This window comes from Lepisma saccharinum, chromosome 16, assembly GCF_977018435.1.
Source record: "Lepisma saccharinum chromosome 16, izLepSacc3.1, whole genome shotgun sequence".
In the NCBI taxonomy this organism is placed as follows: domain Eukaryota; kingdom Metazoa; phylum Arthropoda; class Insecta; order Zygentoma; family Lepismatidae; genus Lepisma; species Lepisma saccharinum.
In genome coordinates this window covers 61,187,445-61,211,229 of record NC_139244.1, presented here as the reverse complement: position 1 = coordinate 61,211,229, position 23,785 = coordinate 61,187,445, and the positions used below count along the sequence as shown (strand labels likewise).

General features: G+C 37.6%; 1 protein-coding gene across 1 annotated transcript in view; it reads left to right on the top strand.

Moving 5' to 3' along the window:
* Positions 1 to 23,785, top strand: part of LOC146000503 (uncharacterized) — a 65,612-nt gene that overhangs the window by 30,623 nt on the left and 11,204 nt on the right. Inside the window, exon 2 of the mRNA XM_083138234.1 lies at positions 21,605 to 21,779. Within this exon, the coding sequence (XP_082994360.1) occupies positions 21,606 to 21,779 (174 nt within the window). The 5' untranslated portion in view covers position 21,605. The remainder of the gene's footprint in view (positions 1 to 21,604; positions 21,780 to 23,785) is intronic.

Below are 23,785 nucleotides of genomic sequence, written 5' to 3'. Positions count from 1 at the left end.
CATTCTACGTGATGACGTGAAGTTAAACATCATCCATACGTTGTCAATCATCACAATATTCTATCTTTTCTGTCAGTATCCTAAGTTAACACTAATATATGCCACGCATTCTTAATATAATTACGATCATAGAAGGCACTTTTAGCTCGAGTGGACGCGCCCAAACGCGAATGGGGAAGTAGGAAGACGTGTGTGAGGAACTAACGTGAGTTTCAGAGCTACTGCTTGTGTGCGTTTGGATGCTTATCATCGCATCCTTTTTATGTTGGTGCTTTGTGATGGTTGTTAAAGCCTGTAACAAACAAGTTAGAAGTTGAAGAGAGACGATATTCGCAGAATATACAGTACACTTGTAGCCGTCACCCCTATTTTGCAACTGGACTCATCCAGTTAGCGCCTGCTCACTTACATCGATGTCACAACTAAAGCAGACTGATTCTATTCCATCGCCAAGTTTTCCAGTGCAGTACATTGGATAAACAATCTTTTAAATGATAATAATATTTAACAGTTTTCAACTTTCAATGCAACTTTAAATAACCACTAACCAAGATAAATCAACTAAAGAATGACGAACATTAAATCAATTGTAATTATAGCATTACTGTGGGCGATTACGGTTTGTTTTACTACTATGACGTCATGCAGTATGATGCAATCCTGTCACGTCAAGTTTATTACATAATAATGAGCTATAACTGGGAAATTATTGTTAGTAGAAATTTCATTACAGACTTGGAAGAACAGTGTATTTACCTTTTTTAACCAAAGTGTTTAGATCTATGGTTTGGGAATGACAAGAGGATAAATATATACGTCGTTCGGAAAGTAAGTTCCATCATGCAATAAAATGAAAAATATAAATAGTAATATCATGGCCTTTATATACATGGTACAACATTCACACATAATCGCCATAAGAATTCATGCACGCATGACAGCGAGATACCAGATTTGTTATACTCTTTATCATAGAACGTTTCCGCCTGAATGGAGAACCATTGGAAAACTGCACGTTTCAGTTCTTCGTAATTACCATAATGTTTTCCAGCAAGGAATGCCTTAAGGTGGAGGAACAAATGAAAATCAGATGGAACAAGATCACGACTGTAAGGGTGTGTGGTAGTTTTTACCAATGGAACTTCGTCACGAGTTCCTGAGTAGCATTCGCCACATGCGGACGAGCATTCTCGTGGAGGAGAATGACACTCCGACTGAGCATGCCACGTCGTTTGTTTTGGATTGCGGACCGCACCTCACATGTGGTGGGAGTTTGGATTGTCCGAAACATAACAACAACGCACTACGCACTACTCTCCTGACCAACTTGCCTCAGACTGACTGCACTTCGTCAAGGTTGTGGCTACACAAGGCGCATGCGCATTCACACTGCCCCGCTTGCAGCGCCACGGTATTCATCAGTGGAACTTACTTTGTCACGGACGACGCAATCCGACGGGATCGCAAATTGTCACGAACGCAATGGCAGTGCCAATTGCCAAGGACGACGTGACTTCCGGTCGGACGTAAGTTTGTATACCCAAATATACTGTAGACAAATGAGGCACAGGCGAAGAAAAACGCACAACCACTGATCGGTCGCACGGCAGCTGCTTTACTGGACGCGACGAACGTCTCGACGCTACTGTCAACTCAACCTCTTTCACAGCGAGCGCGGCTCTGCTCGTCTTACCTACCTGCGAGACTTACTATGGCCGCTACGCGCGCTTATTCACGCATGAGGGTTGACCTTAGCTTTATGTAAGACGCAATTCATCTGCGTAATATATATATGTATGTTCATATAACTATAACTGTGTGTTATTTCACTCTCCGCTATAGATAGCCTTTCAGTAACACACACACAGAGAGCTGCAAATTATGGTAATCCTAGCCTGCCTCAATCTTCCAAATACCTTATGTTCTAATTTCACCTCGGCTAAAACTCAGACGGCTAAATGGGATACTCTGACCCCTCTCAGGTACGGGCTTGGTGAATAAAGCATTGAGAACTTAAGGGTGTTGTTGGTGAATCATAAAATAAATTAACGACTCTTCTCAAATTTTAAGATTGGCAACTGCATCTTCTGGGAGGTTACTTTGACCTTTCTTTTCATTCATTTTTATCCAGGAGATGGTTTATTTCCAATACATACGAAAGCTTACATTACACTCAAGTTACAATTTACAGTCCATGAATATCCTTAAATTTAAAAGAAATACAGAATCCCCTGTTCGTTAATATTCGATTCGATGAATCCAGAATTCTAATTTGCTGCATGTCTCCACGGGAAAAAAATCCAAATATGTGTATGTGCAGGGAATAGTTACGTGTGTATGTGTGTCGCTAGGAGGAAGCCGTACCAGGGAAGAGAACCCTGTCGTTTTTGCAACCGTAGACGAAGCTTACGGCCTACCATTCAGTAGCAGACAAAAACTTTCGTACGTGCCCCTTCCTACAGTATTGCGACCAAAATGTGTCACGAGTATCGAAGTTAATACGGGCAGGATTTAAGCAGAATCGAATCTACGGGCTCCACTGAGTACTTGGGATCGAGAAACGTTAATAGGCAGAGCTTGCATCAAGATACACGCCAATGATGACATGTCCATTGAAAAACGAGACTTATTGCATTACATGTCTAGTTTTGCTTCCTTGCCCAAATAAGTCTACGTTGAATAAATTTTGAAGAAGGCCAAAATAAAGTTCGAAGATCTGAAATTCTATCATTTATCCGTAAGAATGAGAGTATATGGGTCAACAGTGACAAATACATGTCCAATAGGCAGGCGTCATTAACCTCAAAGGATTTCGGCCGATCCTAACCTGTCGTCCCATAACATTATAAATTTCGAAGTATAAATTGTGCTTGGCGAAATACAGGTAGCTTTATTCCCAAGTGTCATTAGATGTTCATATCGTAGAGCCGACGCTGATGGAATGCGTGCAAACTAAGCTCCGCATTTACTTATATACCTTTCCAATCGATGCTCACTTGTTAAGCATTACGTAATTTGCACAGCGCGACTTGCGACATTTCCAAAAACTAAATACTCATCAATGTCTATATTCACAATCTCAATATCAAAGTTTAACTAATTTCCACGTTGCAGCAAAACCAAATAAAATTGTATAAGGGGAACGATTCATCTCTGATAATAAAGACTAAACTCGAATTATTCCTCGTTGCAACTTGAACCTTATTGAATACATTAAACTTAAAAGAACAGATTCGATCTTCCCATTGTTGCTAAACGAAATCTATGTCAATCTAAATCATAAACATTTTCTACCGTGAAAGAACACAGATTTACATATCCAATATCAAAGATTCGGTCACAAAATTAACATATAGATTATTACATTAGGCCGCGTTTACACTTTTGTTACAATAAAGGAAATATTAGTGGATTATATAAGTCTAGTAATAATCTTTCTATTTATCAAAAATTATGAAATATAAAAGATTACAAATACGGAATATTAACAATCAAGTAATAAGAACCAACTAATATAAAATAACCAAGAATAATTAACGGCACATGGATATGAGCCGTGAGGTTCATATCAACTTTACGAACGACGTATAAGCGGAAGACGTTTCTGTTAAACTTATATCAATGTGTAAAACATACAACCTACAATAATGTAAAATACATAGGTTGAAGGACTTTAAATTGCTATACCGTATCGTGCTGAACTATTATCTGTAGAGTTTAAAATTGTTTGCACTTTCCGTGCCACATATACTCTCATAATACACTTTACTTAGGTGAAAAAAATTAAAGTAATTGTCAGTAATGTTACTAAAAATTGCAAATATAATTCAATTACAGTTCTAAACAAAATTGATGTTACTTTGAACTCAAGTTGGAATACTGTAACGAAGAATGACGACTCTAATAAATCCCTTTATTTCTATTGAATACGGATCAAGGATAATATATATGAGGATAACCCAGCCCCATAAGCCAGGCCGACAACTGATATTACTAGGCGGATGCGGAACTTGCTATACGACATTTCCTTTGGAGACGGAAGTGCCATCTAACTGACGAAAGCTAACAGCCGTAAAATGGTGGACAATTAATGGGATCTGCCCTGTCACAGTTGTCATTAGTCCATGATCAGAGGCTAACTCATAAAACGATCGTATAAATTCAAGCAATGTACATTATAAAGTATATTTGTATTACATTTTATGTAGTACTGCGTTACGTCGTACATATTCAAGCAGTTGGGCCTCACCGATGGCGCAGTGGTAGCGTCGTCATCCTGTAATCTAAGGGTCCCGAGTTCGATACCCGGTGGAGGCACATAGTGGTTCGGATCCCACTTTAAACTGTGGGTCCAGTCCCGATTAGCCTTAATGTGCATAAAGTGGACTTAATAGAACAAATGAATCAATCAATATTCAAGCACTTGAAACTTTTAATAAAGCTGTTGTAAAGATTTTAGACTTTCGTGGAAGATTGTTACGCATTTCATATTCTCAAAGTTCGCTATTGACTGACCTGTGGTAACGCCACAGATTAATAAGATCGCTTACTTCCTATCTCTCCTTTGTAATCTGTGCGTATACCAAACCGGACATGTGGAGCCACCCTACGGCTGTTTCGAAACGTAAAGCGTTGTCATAGCAACCTCTCCGCCAATCATATCTTACTCTTGGCAGTGACAGTTGAATGCGTCTCAGCGCAATGATCCGCTCACCCCACCCTTCCATTCCTAATTTTATTTTCTGCTAATAATTCGGGACATATATCGTAAGGTCGAATTAATTATTTTATATAAGTGCATAAAAATGTTCTACAAGGATAAATACCATTGTTCAGTTAATGCACGTTACGTTTGAATGATTTCTACATCTAAGTTACGAGATATACAGAATAAGTAGCCCAGAAGCACAACATACGAAAATAATTTCAAGTTCCTGAAATTCCAGCACGTAAATCATTCCGTTGTGCATGAAAAATGGTCCGTGTATTATCTGTGGTAATGAGTATTTTTATCTCGTATTCTCCCTATTATGCGTTGCTTTTCTGACATTTTGGGCAAATCGCGATTTTATCTTGTGCAAACTCTACAGCGATTACTTTGTTCGTAGATCAATGCGTTTTACCCCTCCCTCGTCGTTGTTTATTTAGCGTCGCATTTTTCCAATTTTAGGCTAATCGCGACGATGCTATGAAAAATTGATGACACAAAGAAAGCTCTAACAGGAATTCGAACCCAGGACCCCTGCATTAACTGAACAATGGTATTTATCCTTGTAGAACATTTATATGCACTTAAATAAAATAAATACTACGACCTTACGAGATATGTCCGAATTATTAGCAGAAAATAAAAGCAGGAATGGAAGGGTGGGGTGAGCGGATCATTGCACTACCCAAAGTGTTCTAAAGGGCGCTCGAGGCATGTTGCAACATTTCCCAAATTGTATCTTTCTCTTCATAACAATTGCTGCACAGTTTAACGTGGGTGGCAATCTGCAGGATACAGCATACTTAATACCAGCAACTGTTTATGGTGCCGTCACTGTAATTTTCTCCCTTGTGTAGGCCTACCATATTCAATCGCAAGATGTAGGCACTTCTGATTTACCAACGTAGAAAATTCCATTCATCTGTCTATGGCCTCATAAAACGAAAGACAAATGCATCCACTTTCTCTGCAATTGATATCAGTGGAGTACCCTGAGAGGGGGGGGGGGGGGGGATTTGATGCTGAAAATGCCAGGGAAACAAAAGACAGGATTTGAAGGTTTTGTCTCAGGAAATGAGAATAAATCATAAAACGTATATTAAAAACTACTGATGGAATATTAACGATATTCATCTAACGAAACCATTACAAATCGGCTGGCGGCTTGTAGGTATGAAATATACTGGAAGATATATACATATAGTCAGTCAGTACTTGATTTCCAAACTTAACCACCATCCTAACAAAATTGGGGACCTACAAGTGAGTAGCGTAACCCAGTCTGGGAAATCTCCTATAACAGCTGAGGGTACGATGTGCTGACCCTACGTCACCCCATTACTGGTTGAAGATCTCCACACCTCTAGGTAGGGTTGTGGGAGGCAGACTGGCAGTCAGTTGATAGGCCAAGGACCTTCCAGGGCTGTAGAGCAGTGGATGTCAACCTTTTTCAGTCGGGGACCCACCTTGAAGGATATTACACTTCATGGGACCCATAAGATGGGAACAAGCGGAATTACTTTGTAGGGGTGTGCACCTAGTCTATAATCATATATTTGCTCTTTTACAACAACACGGCCTGAATTTAAATTGTTAAAACAATATATCTAAGTAATTTAAGGTAATAGGTTTTTAAGACCCAGTTAACGAAGTTTCGAACCCAACTTCCCGACCCACCAAATGTCCCCTAAGGACCCAGGAGTTGGTCGCACCCTATAGGTTGAGAAAATATTCTGTAGAACCATGGGTTATGTTATGCTGTAGATGAAAGTAAATATTTTACACTACAGTTAATTTCTATCACAACTTACATTCAGTGTTCTGTAGATGAAATAGTATTTTGGACAATACGACATAGAAACTAGTTCAGTGCCATCTGCCATGAGAGAATAGAATAAAATAATAGTTATGAGTGAAACAGCTCATTTGGGAAGTTATCAAACAGAATAATTTCTGGAATAAAATTGTAATTGTTTTAATTCTATCAGTCTATTTCTCTGTAAAAACTACTATGATGGTGATAATGAATAGTTATAGGAAAATAGAGTAAGAAAAGGTCACACCTTACACAAGTTAACCTAGAATTCCTATATAGCAACCACCCCATCTCGAAGTTGTACCTATATGGAGACGCATAGTGGTTCGGATCCCACTTTAAACTGTAGTTCCAGTCCCGATTGGCCTTACTGTGAATAAAGTTGACTTAAAACACCAAATCAATCAATCAATCGAAGTTGTATGAAATTTCACTTTTCTGGTTTGCATGAGAGTAATTTCAACCCATTTCTAAAAACGTGTGGATGTTTGTAAGATATATTATTAACTAATCACTGCATGCTTATTCATTTTAGTATTTGTCAAAAATCCCTAATTTTTAATCTAGAATGGGAGTAGGAGTATGTCATACAAGCGAGTTTTGTTCGAAGTTACTTACTGGAACCACTCTACATATTGACTACAATTTCATCATATGGCATTACATATTTCATAGTTACACAAAAATCTGGACTCGAAATATGAATGTCTTAGAATAAAAAACAAAGCAGTCATTGAGTATGTAGGATCAAGCTAGATAAGCACACTCCCAGCCCCCCACTCCTAAACACACACACAATGGAATTAAAAATACACCACTGAAAGATCTTATCCTGCACAGATATGTATTTTATATATTCATATACTTAATACAGTACTGAAGATGATACAATCCATGCATTCAGAATAAATATTGCACATGAATTTTCTAAAGCTAATTAAAAAATAAAAGAAATGTGCAAATTTCCAGCTGATGACAAAGAAACCAACAGTATTTTTTGCAATTTAGAGAGATTTCACACCAAAGTGACATGTGACATATGCCACTTGGAAATGAACCAATGAACAGCAACATTTCACTCATAGTGGATGCCATATTGACAAAATCCCTGCTACTTCTAAATAATGTCACACGTGTTTCTAGTCAGTCTAAAAGAAAGTGAACATAAAGAGTTAATAAATAATCATTCTTTCAAGCTTCACACTATCAGGTCGATCATTGATGCATGTTTCTCATATCATCCCTTCCATCAAGAAGTAAATTTAACTTGGCCTCGTATTGAACATAGGTGTCTCACTCATGATGATTTGCTGCAAGCTAGACCATCCAATGTGTCATGTCTAAATGTTAAGTGATTGGCTTATTCCTACCTAATGTGTAGATTATACTTTCCTCAAACTTTTGATCTTACCAATTATTGACCAGGTTTGGAGATAATGACAGCACTTTAATAAATGTCATTACCTTTTTGAGAAGAGCGGGGCTCTTATACTGTCTCTGAGGAAGTTCGTAGTTTTGTGTATATCCTTTGCAAGTCTTTATAACATTTCACTTTCAACCTTTCTCAAGGGGCTCTTCACACCCATTTTTTAACTCCGGTATGGGTTCGATACCCGGTGGAGACCCATAGTGTTTCGGATCCCACTTTAAACGGTAGTTTCAACCAAATTAGCCTTTCTGTGCATAAAGTAGACCTAAAAGAACAGTTCAAACTCAAGTAAGGATATAAGATAAGAGGATTCTTTCTCACATACATTGAATGGCCCAATATGGTCATTATGCCTACAAGTCCCAAAATTTATTTCAAGCATCTTACTTCCAATTACACATATAAATTATATTGTTAGCATTAAACATATGGAATATAAAGTAAAAGACTATAATAAATCCTTAAAACCCTAAATCAAATAATTTCCACTGTATTGAATATTATCATAATATTGTTAATGAAATTCCATTAGACAAACCATTGTGTCATACTGATAGGTTTCTTGGTCGGACACTCACTATGGTGACATGTTATACTTCACCAAGAATGAATTTACATGTTGAAATACTCCAGAAGAAGAGAACAGTTTCAGAGTAAGTACATTACTCTTAATGATTTAATACTCATACTGTGGAAATGTAAAACATTATATTCTATTGCTAATAACAAATGTAAGGGAAAATAAACAAACACGTTGTTATTCAGGTATATATATATATTTATTGAATCACTAGTAATTAATATATTTTGCATAAGGTATGATAATCTCTTTGAGGTCCTACAGACTTTCACTGGAATAAAAGTTACTGAAATTATTAAAGCATCATTAACACACTCAACAAACATTTCCATAGTAGGTTCACATATGTACAGCCTCAAACAGAAAAATATGTGCATTTTATTTCTTTTAATCAAACTTTTCAAATATGTTACAGGACTGTTTAGCTGAAAATCATATCTTTTTCATCCACCCTGCTTGGAATATTTAGTGAAACATTAAATACATTTGTTTCTAACATCCTCAAGCAATGTATCGTGTTGTTAGGTGTTATGTACTTTAAGCAAAATTTATCTCTAAAGCATATATTTTTTTAATGCAGAAAAGGGAAAATACAATTTCTTATGCATGAGCCACATAACTGATGACAATGTTATTCCATAAGAAATGCAATATACTTACTTGGTTCTACATCTGGGTATGCATCATGCACTAACTTATTTCTATTAGAATTCATAAATATTTTCTCTGAAAAATTGTCTCCACAAACTCTGTAACTTCTGTATGTTTTGTGCCTCAAGTCCTTTCAACATATTTTCTCCAACTATATCTCAGCTCTACGAGAAAAATAAAAGACGAAAAATTATTTTAGAAACATATAACTATGCAAGACAAAGCATTCTGCATTTTATGTCACTCAAAAAAGATAAATTCCAAGATGTAAGAGTTGTTAGTGAGCTAAGGTCAAAGCGTGTCAAAACAAAGAAAAGTTACTGAAAATGAATATGCATTAGATCACTATCTGTATCTGTTGAATAAAGTAGTGTCAAATGTATAAGGGTCTATTCTATGATAGCTCCTTCAACAATTGCGCAAAATCTTATGAGCTTGTCACCATTCAATTGATTTATTTTTACTCAATTTTCACATTATTTCTCATCGTAACTACTTCTTATGGCACCATACAGTGTGTGGTAATGCAAATAAAAAAATATTATAGATATTGCACAAAACTTCCTAACATATGAAGCAAAGTTTTACCATATTATCTTTTAGAAAGAGTCCCTGAAGCTTACTGCCTAACCTACAACTGGCTAACAATGCAATTTTTGTCATTAAATGGATCATGGAATCTATTCCCGGGAGTGCTTTCAAGAAAAATGTTATGACACAACATATTTCTGAAGAATATACCAGGACAAGAAATATGTCAACAAATCAAAATCACCCATACCATCTAGTAGATCAAGGCCCATGACCAACAACAAGAGCTATTACAGCAATAATATTAACTACAGGTATAATTAGATGATTCCATCAACAAAATATATTATTATTAATAATAAGAGTAACATCCATAATTCTGTAGGGTTGGATTAAAGCACATAGATTAAAATGCGATTTGAACAATATATGTGTAAATGTTCGTAAAATATTTTGCATATATTGCACATGTAGGTTACTTACACTCATTTCGTTTCCAAAACTAGTGATTACTTATGATTTGGTTCAATGTATGCTTTCGTAGTTAGGTTAGGCAGGCCAGGTTTGGTTCTCTTAGCATTATAAATAAATTACCTAAATTCATTTTACTAAGGTTCCGATTTACTTCTACATTAATTCCCACTAGTCTACGATACTTACAGTCCCTTGTCAATGGAAAATACATTGTCCTTGGGAAGCGTGCAAGCTTGCGTAAGGCAATATTTAAGTTGTTTTTTCAACATAAATATTTTTTAAAAAAAAAATCCAAAGAGTGCTAATTACTTTAAGAAAGGTTCAAATTTCGTGTGACAATGATTGCTAAAATTCTACGATAATTAGTCTTCCTGCTTAGAGAATTTTTTAAAAAATCATAGAACGATAGGAACCGTTACCTTAGGTTTCATTGCTTTAATATTTACATGCTTTTTTTCATCTCCTGTACATGTTGACAAAGTTTTAAATGCTAGAAGAAATAAACTTCATGCAGAAGCGAATAGGAGCGCGATAACTTGCAACTTTCTGCATTATAACATGCACAAATGAGCTTTTCAGAACTTCAAACAAACTTCAAGTCATTCCTACTATTCTCGTTGGCTTCCTATCCTCCTGTGTAACTTATAAATAACATTGGGCCCGTTCCGAAAGTCGCACGAGTTTAACGCGTTAAACGAGTTATGGTAACTGGCCGTTCCATAAGTGCTTCCGTGCGTTTCGTGAGTTTCATTATGCTGTCCCAAAAGTCGCATTCCGTGCGTTTCGTTCAAGAACGAGATTCACCAAACGCACGGGCCAGGATGCTGGTTTGTTCCGTGAAAATCGTCTGCTCCTTGCAGACAAAGCGCGTGCTGATGGATTCAAACTGCACTAGTTCGGAAAATGTATTATAATTTTAACAGATAGCGATATGAAGCAACATGCACAAGATAAGTATGCCTTGACCGTTCTTAGAATGTGATTAAAATGAGTAACAGTGGCCATAATAGAGTTTATTTTTGCCATAAGGACATTCCTTCCGCTGACGCCATGCGGAAACTTTCTCTAAACAAAACGCTGCGCCTGCGCTTTCGCCTAGCGTGTCCCATAAGTCTGTAAAATAACTGGTTTCACCAGATTCACGAGCCCAGTTATTTTCGTTGAATGCGTTCGTTTCGTTAAGACTTTCGGAACGCACCCATGAAGTTACAAAATCGAACCTTTAATCTTTCAGACGTTTTTTTTAACACATGTCCTTTTACTTAAATGAAGCAAAATACAGAATACGAAGACATGCTAGGAATTATTCTCCGTGGAAACTAACTTTATGGAAATTATTTTTACATAAAGAGCGAACAGAATTCATAAATAACTAACCTTTCAGGATATGACAGAATACGAACACAGCTCTGGATTCCTCTTCTGACAGTTTTTACAATAAAAATCTGCACAATAAGCCATTGTTTTTATTTTTTGTTCTTCTACATCCTTATTAAAATAGTTAGTGTACGTCCATGACAGATCATATGGAACGATGTTACGTCATGTAGAACTAGTGACTTTAAAAATACGATTTTTCTTATACATGTTTAAGAAGAGAAAGGCATTTAATAAAATAGAAAATCACGTACAAGTGATCATCATTGATTAATAGATACATAAACTAAATTTTTAATGAGAAAATGAGGATTTAGCATCGATGGTGGTGCCGACTGGTAGCTGGTTAATTCATGCACGAACAAATGAATTCCGAAATTAACCTTATTCGGATTTTTGCACCAGTGCGGGAGGCCTGGTAACGCAGCGTGGATCAAGGACTGAGTATTTGTTATAAGTACATTTCGATTTAGTGTGGCTATATTTTACTTTCTGAATCAAAATGTAGGTTCATTGTGGAGAATTTTAAAGCTTCTGTGATTTTCCTTATGGTATTCCCAGAATGTTTAGGAATTCAGTGGTGATTGGTTTTGTGATTAAGAATTGTGCTGTGAAAGATTTGTTTTATGTCTTATGTCTAGCATAGTATAGAATAGGCTAGGAATTGGGTATTCGTGTTTAACGTAGACATCTCATTACAAAACTTTTACATGAGTTGTTGGCTGAGTATCGTGTAAGATATTATTTTACCTTGATTAAATACCATACCCTAAGAAGTCTCAAAGCACACAGGTTGAGTTTGATCGCTCTAAGCAAAGGTAGAAACTCTACATTTTTTATGTGTGTGTATAATTTAAATTCGTGTAGAACGAAATTTGAGTTTAGTTGGAAAATAAATCTTTCTTGCATCCTACAAATTGGTTGCATACATGAATATTTATTATTTTTAAGGAAAACCTAGACATATTTACAACATTTTGGAACAGTAAATGATTTTTAATGTCAGATAGACAAGGTAAACTTATGATGAATCAAATAAAAGATAAGACGTGTATGGTCAACGTTACAAATTCTTAGTTTAGTATTTTATGGGTATGTTCTTCCTCTGTATTTCCATAAGATGAATTTTCATTGTAACTTCACAGTACAATATTTCTTCTGTGATAAATGTACTGCGCTACGGGTAGTTTATTATTTCAGTGCAAGGGTAAGATATTTCGATTCTATTATTGTTAATCTCATTGCATATCACGTGGATTGCAATTAATAAACCCCAATGTAAATAACAAATACAGATTCAATTACAATAATGAAGTATTAAGTAAGATTTTTAGTGTTAGAATTGAAATGTTTCTTGTCTTGAATTTTACGAAAACTAAAAAATGACCCAGTATCATATATATTTAGTAAACATATATAATAAATTAAAATATTTTCCAGGTATTTCCTTTGCACAATCCAAAACAAGACGGAACAATTTTAATTATTCCTTTCTTTTTAATTCCATTCCAATAAAAAAAAGTCGATTTGCTTCCCAAGTATCGAGCTCAAACATCGATATGTGTATTAATTGATAGTTCCTCACTGTTCGAGTTCGTTGTCTTCCCCCGCCAGATGGTTCTGCTTGTACTGCGTGTGTGTAGTCTGTGAATTATAAGGTCTTAGAAAAGTGTTCGCACAAGTCAATAGAGAATATGCTCAGTGTCCCATCCTGTAATAGGTAATCCTTGTACAGATGGCCAAAGCCTGTGTAAGCTACTTAAAGTGAGAATCATAGAACTTCAGACCTTCTGTAAACAAAAGCAGGTGTACCCTAACAGTGTTGCAAACTTATGAAAAAAATAATCCACATAGCCTACAAGGTGTAAAAACATTCCATTTGTCAACAGATGCGGAATAAACAGTGTATCACTGATGACCTGTTGAAAGTTATTGAATGTATGTGAAAAAAAAAGTTAAAAATGTACATCTTGCTTGGTGGCCGACTTTCAGACTCATCACCGAAGTTCCGGCTCGGGTGTTATTTGTGAGTGTCCCTTCATCAATTTCATCTGACGATCACTCATTCTCATCGTCGGGATTAGCCAAAAGTGGAAGAAAAGCAACGCTAAATTAAAAAAATCAAATACAAAATTTACATCTTATCCCCCAGGAGTAAGACGGTTCCGTACCAAAGGATTAATTTTCTCTCATATTTTACTAAAAAAAAACCTTGCTAGAAGAATGTGACACATTGAGATAAATTAAGTTTTGAAACCGGGGTCTCTTCATTAAATTTATTTCATGTTTGAAAGTGTTATGATTTATTATCATAGATAATGAAAGTAAGCTAATACATATGATTTGATTGACTAAATTAATAATTATTAATTAGATAAAAATAATGGAAATAACTCATTTGGTTTGATTGATTTGCTTTATTTTACTTCCCCTCTTGTGCCACTTATGGCTAATTTGCGATGGGGATGAATGATGATGATATGATGAAATCGATAAATGGACATTCACAAACATCCATGCCCAGGCCACGATTCGAACCCGGTACCCCTGGCGTCGTAGCGCGATGTGCTAACCACTCCGTCACGGGGGGCGGCTAACTAATTTGGAATTCAAATATCACCTATCCCTCATCGTCTCGTAACTAATGACAAATGTGCGTGTCGATCTACACCTCAATGTCACACATTCCAGTATCTTCCAGTGTGAACTTCAACATCTCTAAAGTTACTTCATCCAAAAACACACTTGTATGTCCTTATCATCCCGTTCAAAAATGCTGGATTATGCAGCAAAGACACCAAGGGAAACTTAGAGAAGCATAAAAGTGGGGAAAGAAGACTGTAGAATACAGAAATATTTTGAGGCAGTCACATTTTATTGTACGCTGCATATAAAACAAAATGCATATTTAGGGGTGAATTTCTAAATATTGTCACATTTTTCTTCTCCTTTGTTGAGAGGTGTTCATTTTAAATCAACCTCCCTCACCCTACGGCCTGCCCTCCTTCACCCGAAAAAGTATTCCGGAGTGTGAGGATGTCACCATCCGGATAATGAACACCTCTGGATTATAGATTGACTCCTGTGTCCCACCCCCTCCCCCATCCCCGGAGGATCGTCACTGACAATGTGAAATCACACTATCATATGCCGACATTCGACAAACCACTTCCGTTTCTGTACTTGACTTAGTGAGAAGTATTGAGGTTGGCAACAGCCTAATAACGGATTTCTTCCGCATCATGTAGTCCGTTCTATGAAAGTAAGCTAATGGAAGAAGAATGTGTAAATTACATTGCATTTTACATTTTAAAATATATTTTCATTAAAGGTTTCTGTCTATAATAATAATACGTGGTTATTGTATAAATTACAATCGATCACGTGAACAGTAAGAAAATAGCGCCAGTTTCGAACATGGCGACTTCCATGCGTGCAGGAAGGTCTCCCGTGTTTTCAGAGTAGACTTTCGGAAATACAGCCGTTTGAAAAGTGGCAAGAAGCAGGTTGTTCTTAACGTTTATGTGACGTTGTGTCGGTGCTATCCTGAGCAAGCAGTGAAGTTGGGGTCCAAGTGTAATTGTGTGTCTGCGTCTTTGTATTTTCGGTGTGGTGAAAGAAAGGAAAACGACCGGTCAAGTTGTGATTCCCGCGAAAAAAACACGTTGTTGCTCGTATAAACAAGTACACCGATTTTGAGAAGCGCAATACAACGCGAGGTGCTTTCGTATTCTTTCAATCAAAGAGCCGTCCTGTCCACTGTTGGGAAGATGTTGATAGTGATGATGATGACGATCTCCCCAATTTTAGCAGTCGACGTTAAATCGCCTCTTGTGCCACGTTGAGTTCCGCGCCGAAAATGCATCAAGTTCAAAATGGAACTGCTGAATCAAGGTAAGAAAATACATTACTTGCATGAGACGTGCGTAAATAATGTGCTTATTATCGTCTTCTTGTTTTCTAGTGCACAAGAAACCGAGTGAAAAATAAACAATCTCTTTTTATTCCCCGGCTTATCGTTGTTTAGCTTCTGCTAAAACTGGCGGTATATTTGTTGCACAAAGGAGAAAACAATTCTCTACATGTCAAAAATGTTGGACAATAATTTGGTGGAAGAGGAAGCAATAAAACCAAAAGGCTTGAATTTACTGAAACAAATCTCTCTCTCTCTTGTATAACTTTGGCACTGTCATACTGAGAGAGGAGGGGGGAAGGGGGATCTATTAACCCAGTGTCAGATAAATGGGACTTTTGGCGTAGAAAAATATGTTCATTCTTGAACAAGGACACGTATTTAATCACTTCTAGAAAATTTATTATACTTCAATGTGTAGATTATCAGTTAAAATAAGAATAAGTTCTTCCATGTTACGTAAAATTAAAGGTTGCGAGTGAGCAGCATATGATGGCCGTGTCATTCACGAACAGCTGGCGTGGAGTGATACGTTACTCGAAGTGAGACGGTTGTTTACAGAAGGTCGGAAGGTTCGTGATTCTTACTTTAGTCATTGGCCGTCTGAAAGGCATCACGCTGTTCCGGTGAATTTTAACATATCCCATATCTCCAAACGTCGATATTGCAATCGTTCTTGGATCGCATCTAGGACTGGGAATTGTTTGTGTTTCTTCTTTCATCTAATCATCATGTAAGGAGATTAAGCGACGCTAATTAATCAAAAGCAACAAAATAGTATACGAAACACTTCCTACAATGATCAGATGAGCTTTCGTGTTCGACATCCTGACACAGCAGTTACGTGGAATTTCCCACGATCGCCTGCAGCCTGTGACTTTCGTCGGAACCTTTGACACGCAAGCAGTGCACGTTCTAAACCAGTGTTTCCAGCTCTCGTTGGGAATAAATTCCTTAAATTGAAAATAAATTCACGGAAATGCTCGATATTGATACAGAATTTGAAAATCTTAACTTAGGTCAGCTTTTCTACATATTTAGGTTAATCGCGAGTAACAATCATGAATTGATGAAACCGATGAACAAATACAGGGAGTCTATGAGCAAGAAAACGAAACCGAGTTCTCTGGACAAGTAGCGACTTGAGACTACTCGACCAACAAACGCGTGAGTGGAAAATATATTGCATGGAGATACAGCTACCGGTCGTTTGCATCAGCGCGTACTGCTTCGCTTCGCCCATTCGCTTTCTCCCCTTCTCCATCGGTTCACAGACTGTAGAAGAACCAACTTCCAGCTTGATTGTCCTGTTTCGAAAAAGGTAGGCAGTATTGTTTGGGACAAGATATGACTTCGTCTAAGTGAAAATTCGCTGTTGAGCGATATTTTTTTTAATACCATGATTTTACGAGTAGATAATTGATTGATTGATTTTGGTGTCTTAAGTCCACTTTATGCACAGTAAGGCTAATCGGGACTGGACCTACAGTTTAAAGTGGATCCGAACAACTTGCGCCTCCAAACCGGTATCGAACGCGGGACCACTTTTCATTTCATTTGACTATTAAGCCAGAAATCCCGGGTTTGAATTGAACACCGTGGGTGTTCCTGTGTTCTTTGTGTGTGTCCCTTAATCAATTTTATCCTATCATCTTCTCGATTAGCGAAGTAAAGAAAAGCGAAGTAAAATAAAGTTTTGATTTGATTTTTGTTACTTAGTGTCGCTTTTTGCCACATTTGGTTAATCGCGAAGATAATACGACAAAATTGATGAAGGGACACAAACACACACAATGAACACCCATGTCGGAATTCGAACCCCAAATCCGTGCTGTCGTAACACGCTGTGATAACCACTCCCCCACGGAAGTCTGCCGACAACAAAGACGAGAGAAAAGCGCTAACCATTTGGATACGAGGGTATCGGTAAAGCAAACTGCATTTTTCCTCTGTGGTATTTTTCAATTGGATTTTTGACACACCATCTTTGTATATGATTTAGTTTTTTTTTCTTTTTTAGAAAAATGCTTTACTAGATTTCCCTAATTCCTCCATTTCACGATTTCGTTACTGAAAGATCCGGATTCGAGCCCTGGCCTTTGCATGAGTGTTTCTCTTGTATCCACCCTTCAACTGTTTAATTGTACGTTCATTGTCATTGCAGAAATTAGAGGAAAGAATCTTCCTTTCCCGTCGGTCGGCTGTTCCTACCTGGAACTGGTGAGGCGGAGGAAAAGCCAGCTACTCCAGTCTTGTCCGCTGATCTCACCGAAGGACGAGAAGTGCGTGAAAAAAGTGTTGTATGTGAACTGTGGCTTCAACAAGACAATAAGTATTGTGAGTTGAAAATAATTAGAGATGTGAGATTGATTGATCTATCTCTGCTAGACTGGCTACTTCTCATTGAACGTCACTGCGCGAGACGGCTCCACCAATGAACACGTGAGAGGAACGGAATTGCGTGGAGGCGGAAAGCGACTGCAGTTATCAGCCATCGCAGCAGCGTGTACCGCTTCGCTCTACCCACTCGATCCCCCCGCTTCTCTGCCGCTGTGCTCGACCTTGCTTCAGAGATAGTTGGGACAGGGTATATGCTAATATTTTGGGAACGTTAGAATGGCGATAAAATGATACGGAACAGCCTGTTCCTCTGTCCCTTTGAGAGGTCCCCATTGGTAATATTCCAGAAATAAGAGTTGAATATCGTGAGTCACCGGCTACCCCCCCCCCCCGAATTTTTGAGAAAATCAAAATTTTGGAATGAAAGCAGTAAAGAACCCTGGAAGAAACAAGATGGTGAAATGACTCACAATCATTCTTGATAACCATATTTGTCTTTGAACAACTTTTAAAACGAAGTTCATCACGAAATATTTTCTTCTTGCATATCCTGCCACCCACCCCTTCCCTCACGCCTATCCAATATCCACCTTTACAATACCAGCCCCCTTCCCTTCCCTTCGAAAAAAATATTGTGTACGCTAGTGTTGTGATCTGGATAGAATAGTTTCCCACTCTTGTGCAATTTTACACACACATTTTACCACCCACTTACCAATATTGGAACGGCCTTCCCGATGACTTAGTGGTAGCGTCGTCGCCTTCTAATCAAGGGGTCCCGGATTCGATACCCGGTGGAGGCACAGAGTGCTTCGGATGTCACTTCAAAAACTGTACATCCAAATCCGATTAGCCTTACTGTGCATTAAGTGGACTTACAACGCCAACTCAATCCGTCAATCAATATTTGACCAATCACCATTCTTACTTCCTTGTAACCGAAGAAACACTTGATTAAAAAAGAGGAATTTTTTTCGTTCTGAAGGCAAACTTTGCTATCTCAGTGTGCAACACTGTTTCCCAGGTTCAGAATCTCCGTGTGTTTTGTTGTTTGGAGTCAAATGTGTGTAAACCACTTCGGAAACCAGTTCTGTACTCTTTTATTTTCTCTTCCTCGCTTCATAAAAGCTAGGCGTGAACAAGACAGGAAATCTTCCCGTCCTATACTTAATATGTAGACAAGTACCGTTCCACCTCACAGGAACAACTTCTAAAGTTGATAACACGTTTCTGTAGCATTAGCCGTTTGGTGTTACTGGACGAGTTTTGGCTGTGGGCGTCAATGGATATCCAAGTTTTCGCCTGTGCTGTACGACTTAGACGACGTTGTATGAGGAACACATTCAATGTCGAACGGGCCTTGGCAACCCGCCGTATTTGTGAGAGAGCGCTCTCGTATGCAATTGTGGACTGGAGAGCGAGCACGGTACTGTAGCGTTGTAAGAGGCAGGAGGCTTCGGAGATTGCGTTCATACACTGTGCAGGCGGAGAAATTACTGCACGGGAGTTTTCGCTGGTCTCCATACGTGTAAGAACGTTGCTCGAGCTGGAGTTTGTTTTCTTAAGTCCACTTTATGCACAAAGTCTAATCGGAACTGGACCTGCAGTTTTTCAAGTGAGATCCGAACCACTATATGCCTCCACCGGGAATCAAATAGGAATGACCAAATCCGGATAATTTTCTATCCGGATATTGGATATTCTGCTAACAGAATTGAGGACTAAAAGTGGTAAATGTTGTAAGTGCCAAAAGCGAAAGTGTTGGGAAATCGCATCGTTCCGCACATCAGCCCGTAAGAACGTGCACACTAGTGACCTCTTTACACGCCCTTTGAACTACTTAAAGGGCTACCACCCACATTTCACGTTTACCACATTATAAAGCATGGCACATTTCACAGTTTAACGTGGAAAACGGTGTTTGAATTATTGTGGCACTTAAGAGCGTTTACCAATTTTAGTCTTCAATTATCCAGATACTCGAATTGTCCAGATTGTCCGGATATTCGCATTATCCGAATTATACGGATATTCTCATTATCCTGATATTTGGATTATCCGAATTATTTGGATATTCGAATTATCAGAAATGACCGCATGTCCTAATGTGCGCATTATATGGACAGTTTTAATGCTTATCCGTTTCGCGGGCTATCCACATATTCCTTTATTCGTCTTGTTCGTATTTCACTGTATGAGTTTCTACATATCTTTCATCAAATATGTACTATTAGGATATCCGAATTATAAAGATATTCGGATATCGAATTATAAGGATATTCGGATATCCGGATTATTAGGATATCCGGATTATTAGGATATCCGGATTATTAGGATATTCGGATATCCGGATTATTAGGATATTCGGATATCCGGATTATTAGGATATTCGGATATCCGGATTATTAGGAAACTCGGATATCCGGAAAATTAGGATATTCGGATATCCATATTATAAGGATATTCGGATATCCGGATTATTAAGATATTCGGATATCCGGATTATCAGTTGCATCCGAAATGGATATTTGGTTAATTTGAAATTGGGATATCCGTTATGCGGATTTCGTGGCCATCTCTAGTATCAAACCCTGGACCCCTTCATTACAAGGCGAAGACGTTAAAACTACGCCTTCTGGGAGGCCGCATATTTCTCGAGCCTGACGTAAAATGAAGTTTGATTCTCCTTTATAAGTAAAGAGGTTGGGGGAGGCTTTCCATGTGTATACAGGGTGTGGCCGTACATCCTCGACAAACCCTCACAGCTCATAGAGAACATTAACGCGAACAGCTTTTCCTCATAATGTTTTGCTTGTTAAGGCCTTGTTTACAATTAAGCTAAGAGCATTCGAAAAACAGCATTTTATCTCCTGGTTTTCATTAATTGATTTATTGATTTCATTTATTTTACTTCGCTTTTCTGTCACTTTTATCTAATCGCGAAGATCAGGATGAATGATGGTAAGACCGATGAAGAAACAGACACAAACATATAAGGACTGTCCCACAGAGATATTATATAGGCTGTGTGTTCAGACACCAGAACCTCGCTAGCCTGCATAATGGAGTCCAGGTTTTACTATGTGGAAGAGAGGTTGTCATTTGGGTGATTTACGGAACGCACATGGAAAACCGACCGTATTTTTGTCTCCAGGTCCGTACGATTGGTTCAAGAATTTCTTAGGGAAATATTAGGAATAAAACTGCAAGAGCAAATTTTGATAAGCCGTGCATTTAGCATACGGACTAAGGCTGGACCGTACGGTTGGCAACACTGCGCTTTCACCACTCGATTTTCCTCCTCCTTCTCTGCCGATATGCACAGCCCTGCTCTACAGTTAGCTGGGACAGGGTATACATCATCATACTCAAGTTTTTCCATTTGTTAGAAGACACCACAAAGTACTTCATAATTCTGTGAAATCAGTTCATTATGAATATTTTAATCCAATTGCATGTCTAGAACCGTATATTTTATGTGTGAATGTCACACACGCAACGTTGGAATGCCCCAATAGTAGTCACCTCAATAAAATTGGTTCACACTTGCTTCACGGCATGGAGTTGTATGTGTTGCCTAACTATACGGAGATGACCGGAATTCGATAGCATCTTTTCAATTGTAAGCAACACACATTGCAGGGAAGTGAGTATTTCACGATAAATGTATCTCATTTTTATTTCTAGCAACTGTACAAATAAACTCAATAAAGTTATTTCTGGCTTTTGGTCAGTTTTTGCAATTCGTGCTTCGATCTTTGACCCTTTTTTCTTCTCTCTTGCAGAATGAAGATGGAAAAGCACCTGCAAGTCCGATGGAAGCACCATCAGATGGGTCTCCTGGCATATCTCCAGCAACTGCAGGCTTCAGAGGTGTTTGCTGACGTCACGATATGTTGCCAAAACAAACGAATCAAAGCCCACCGAATCCTGCTCTCTGCATGCAGTCCCTACCTGCAGGTAAATACTTCTCACAGTACAACGAAGCGTGCATAATTTATCAGAACAGGACAAGTAATACATAATGGAAAGGGTTAGTTATGGCACATTTTTTTATCTTCCTCGAAGGAGAGAAGATTGGTTTATTTCAAGGGAATTTGGAAGTATTACATCAACTTCTCATCATTTCACTTTTAAGTATTGTTAGTAGATTATGTCAGTTGGCAAATGATCGTCCTGAACATGCAACTTTCTACACTTTACACATATTCTAAGCTAAGGAAATAAAGGGTTTTCCAATAAGAATGATATGACTTTGAAATGAACTGGCAACTATGCTTCAAATGTTATAACTGTCACTAGTTGTTATTTTTGTTTAGTATACTGTGACAATTCATCATGGATAAATACACGCTTGAAGAACGTTTGGTTATTATCCCAAAAAATTATGAAAATAGACGTTCTATTGAACTTGAAACGGATCATAATTTTGAGCAAAAAATTATATTTTCAGTTGAAGCTCATTTCTAGTTAAGTGGATATGTTAACAAACAAAATCGTACTTTTTGGTGTGAAAACAATCCACAAGAGATTGACGAGAAGCCCTTGCATTCGCAAAAGGTCACTGTATTGTGTGGTTTATGGCATGGTGGCAACATCGGACTCCAAATCCAAGAAGGAGATGCAGTTACAGTGACTGGCGAGCGGTACAGATTTAGAGGAAATTGATTTGGAGGACATGTGGTTCCAACAAGACGGTGCCACATGTCACACTGCTAATGCCACTATCAACGTATTGCAAGAGCAGTTTGGTGAAAGGATAATTTCAAGAAATGCAACTGTTAGTTGGCCTCCAAGAAGTTGTGATTTACCTCCTTTAGATTGCTTTTTGTGGGGTTATTTGAAATCTATAGTCTATGCAAACAGACCACGAACCCTTGATGCATTAAGATTGAACATCGAACGCTGCATTCGTGAAATTAGGCCCGAGTTATTGCACAAAATCATCGAAAATTGGATTAATCGAATTCACTTGTGTGCACGAAGTCGAGGTGGACACTTAAAAGATGTGTTATTTAAAACATAATGTATTAATTATGCTTCAAAATAATATACAAAGTTTGGTTGTATCTGAAGTAGTTTTTATTTTATTTCATTGTAAAATCATATCGTTCTTATTGGAAAACCATATGTATTATCTTACTTAACACAATTGGTCAAAATATGGTACAAGTTGATTTAGTTTATTTTACTTCGCTCTTCTGCCACTTTTGGCTAATCGCAACGATGAGGATGGGTGGTGATTGGATTAAATTGATATAGGGACGGGAAACTAACAAATAATATCTATGCCCATGATGAGAACTCCAATTCGGGAACTTTTGTGGCGAATCGGAAGTCAACCATTTAACGTGCTGGGCCAGGGAGCCGGACACACTTCTTGTTGTTCGGGACTTTTCGTGTGATTTAAGTTAAAAATGTTCTCAAAGTTGCAAAATTAACAACTCTGGAATGAGATTTTTTATTGTAAACGAAAATTAAGCCATACGTGTTAAATAAATTGCATAAATATCTTAGTATTAGAAATACTATTATTCTTCAGGGAAAAAAACTCGCCGTGATGGTTTATTTCTTAACACGTAGTTTTCCGTGATAATCTCACATAAACCTACAGTTTGTAACATTCCACCCTGTTTATTGTCTTGTAATAAAACCAATTCATAAAACATCTCTTGTCAAAATATGTTAATTTTTCAAATGTTTACTTGGAAATATATTGCATCATAAATGTTTTGAAACATCTCAAATCATCATAATTTTACAACGTTTCAGAAATCTGTACTAAATAGATGCAAATTTTAAACATGCTAACCTTACCTCAGAATATTTTTATAAGTGCGAAAAATAAGTTGAAATAGAAATGCAAACCGTTTTATTGAATGTATTTTAAACATGAGAATAAAACATGAGTTTTTTTTAACAAGGTTTAACAAATTTGAAGAAATCACTAACGTTGCCACATTTTC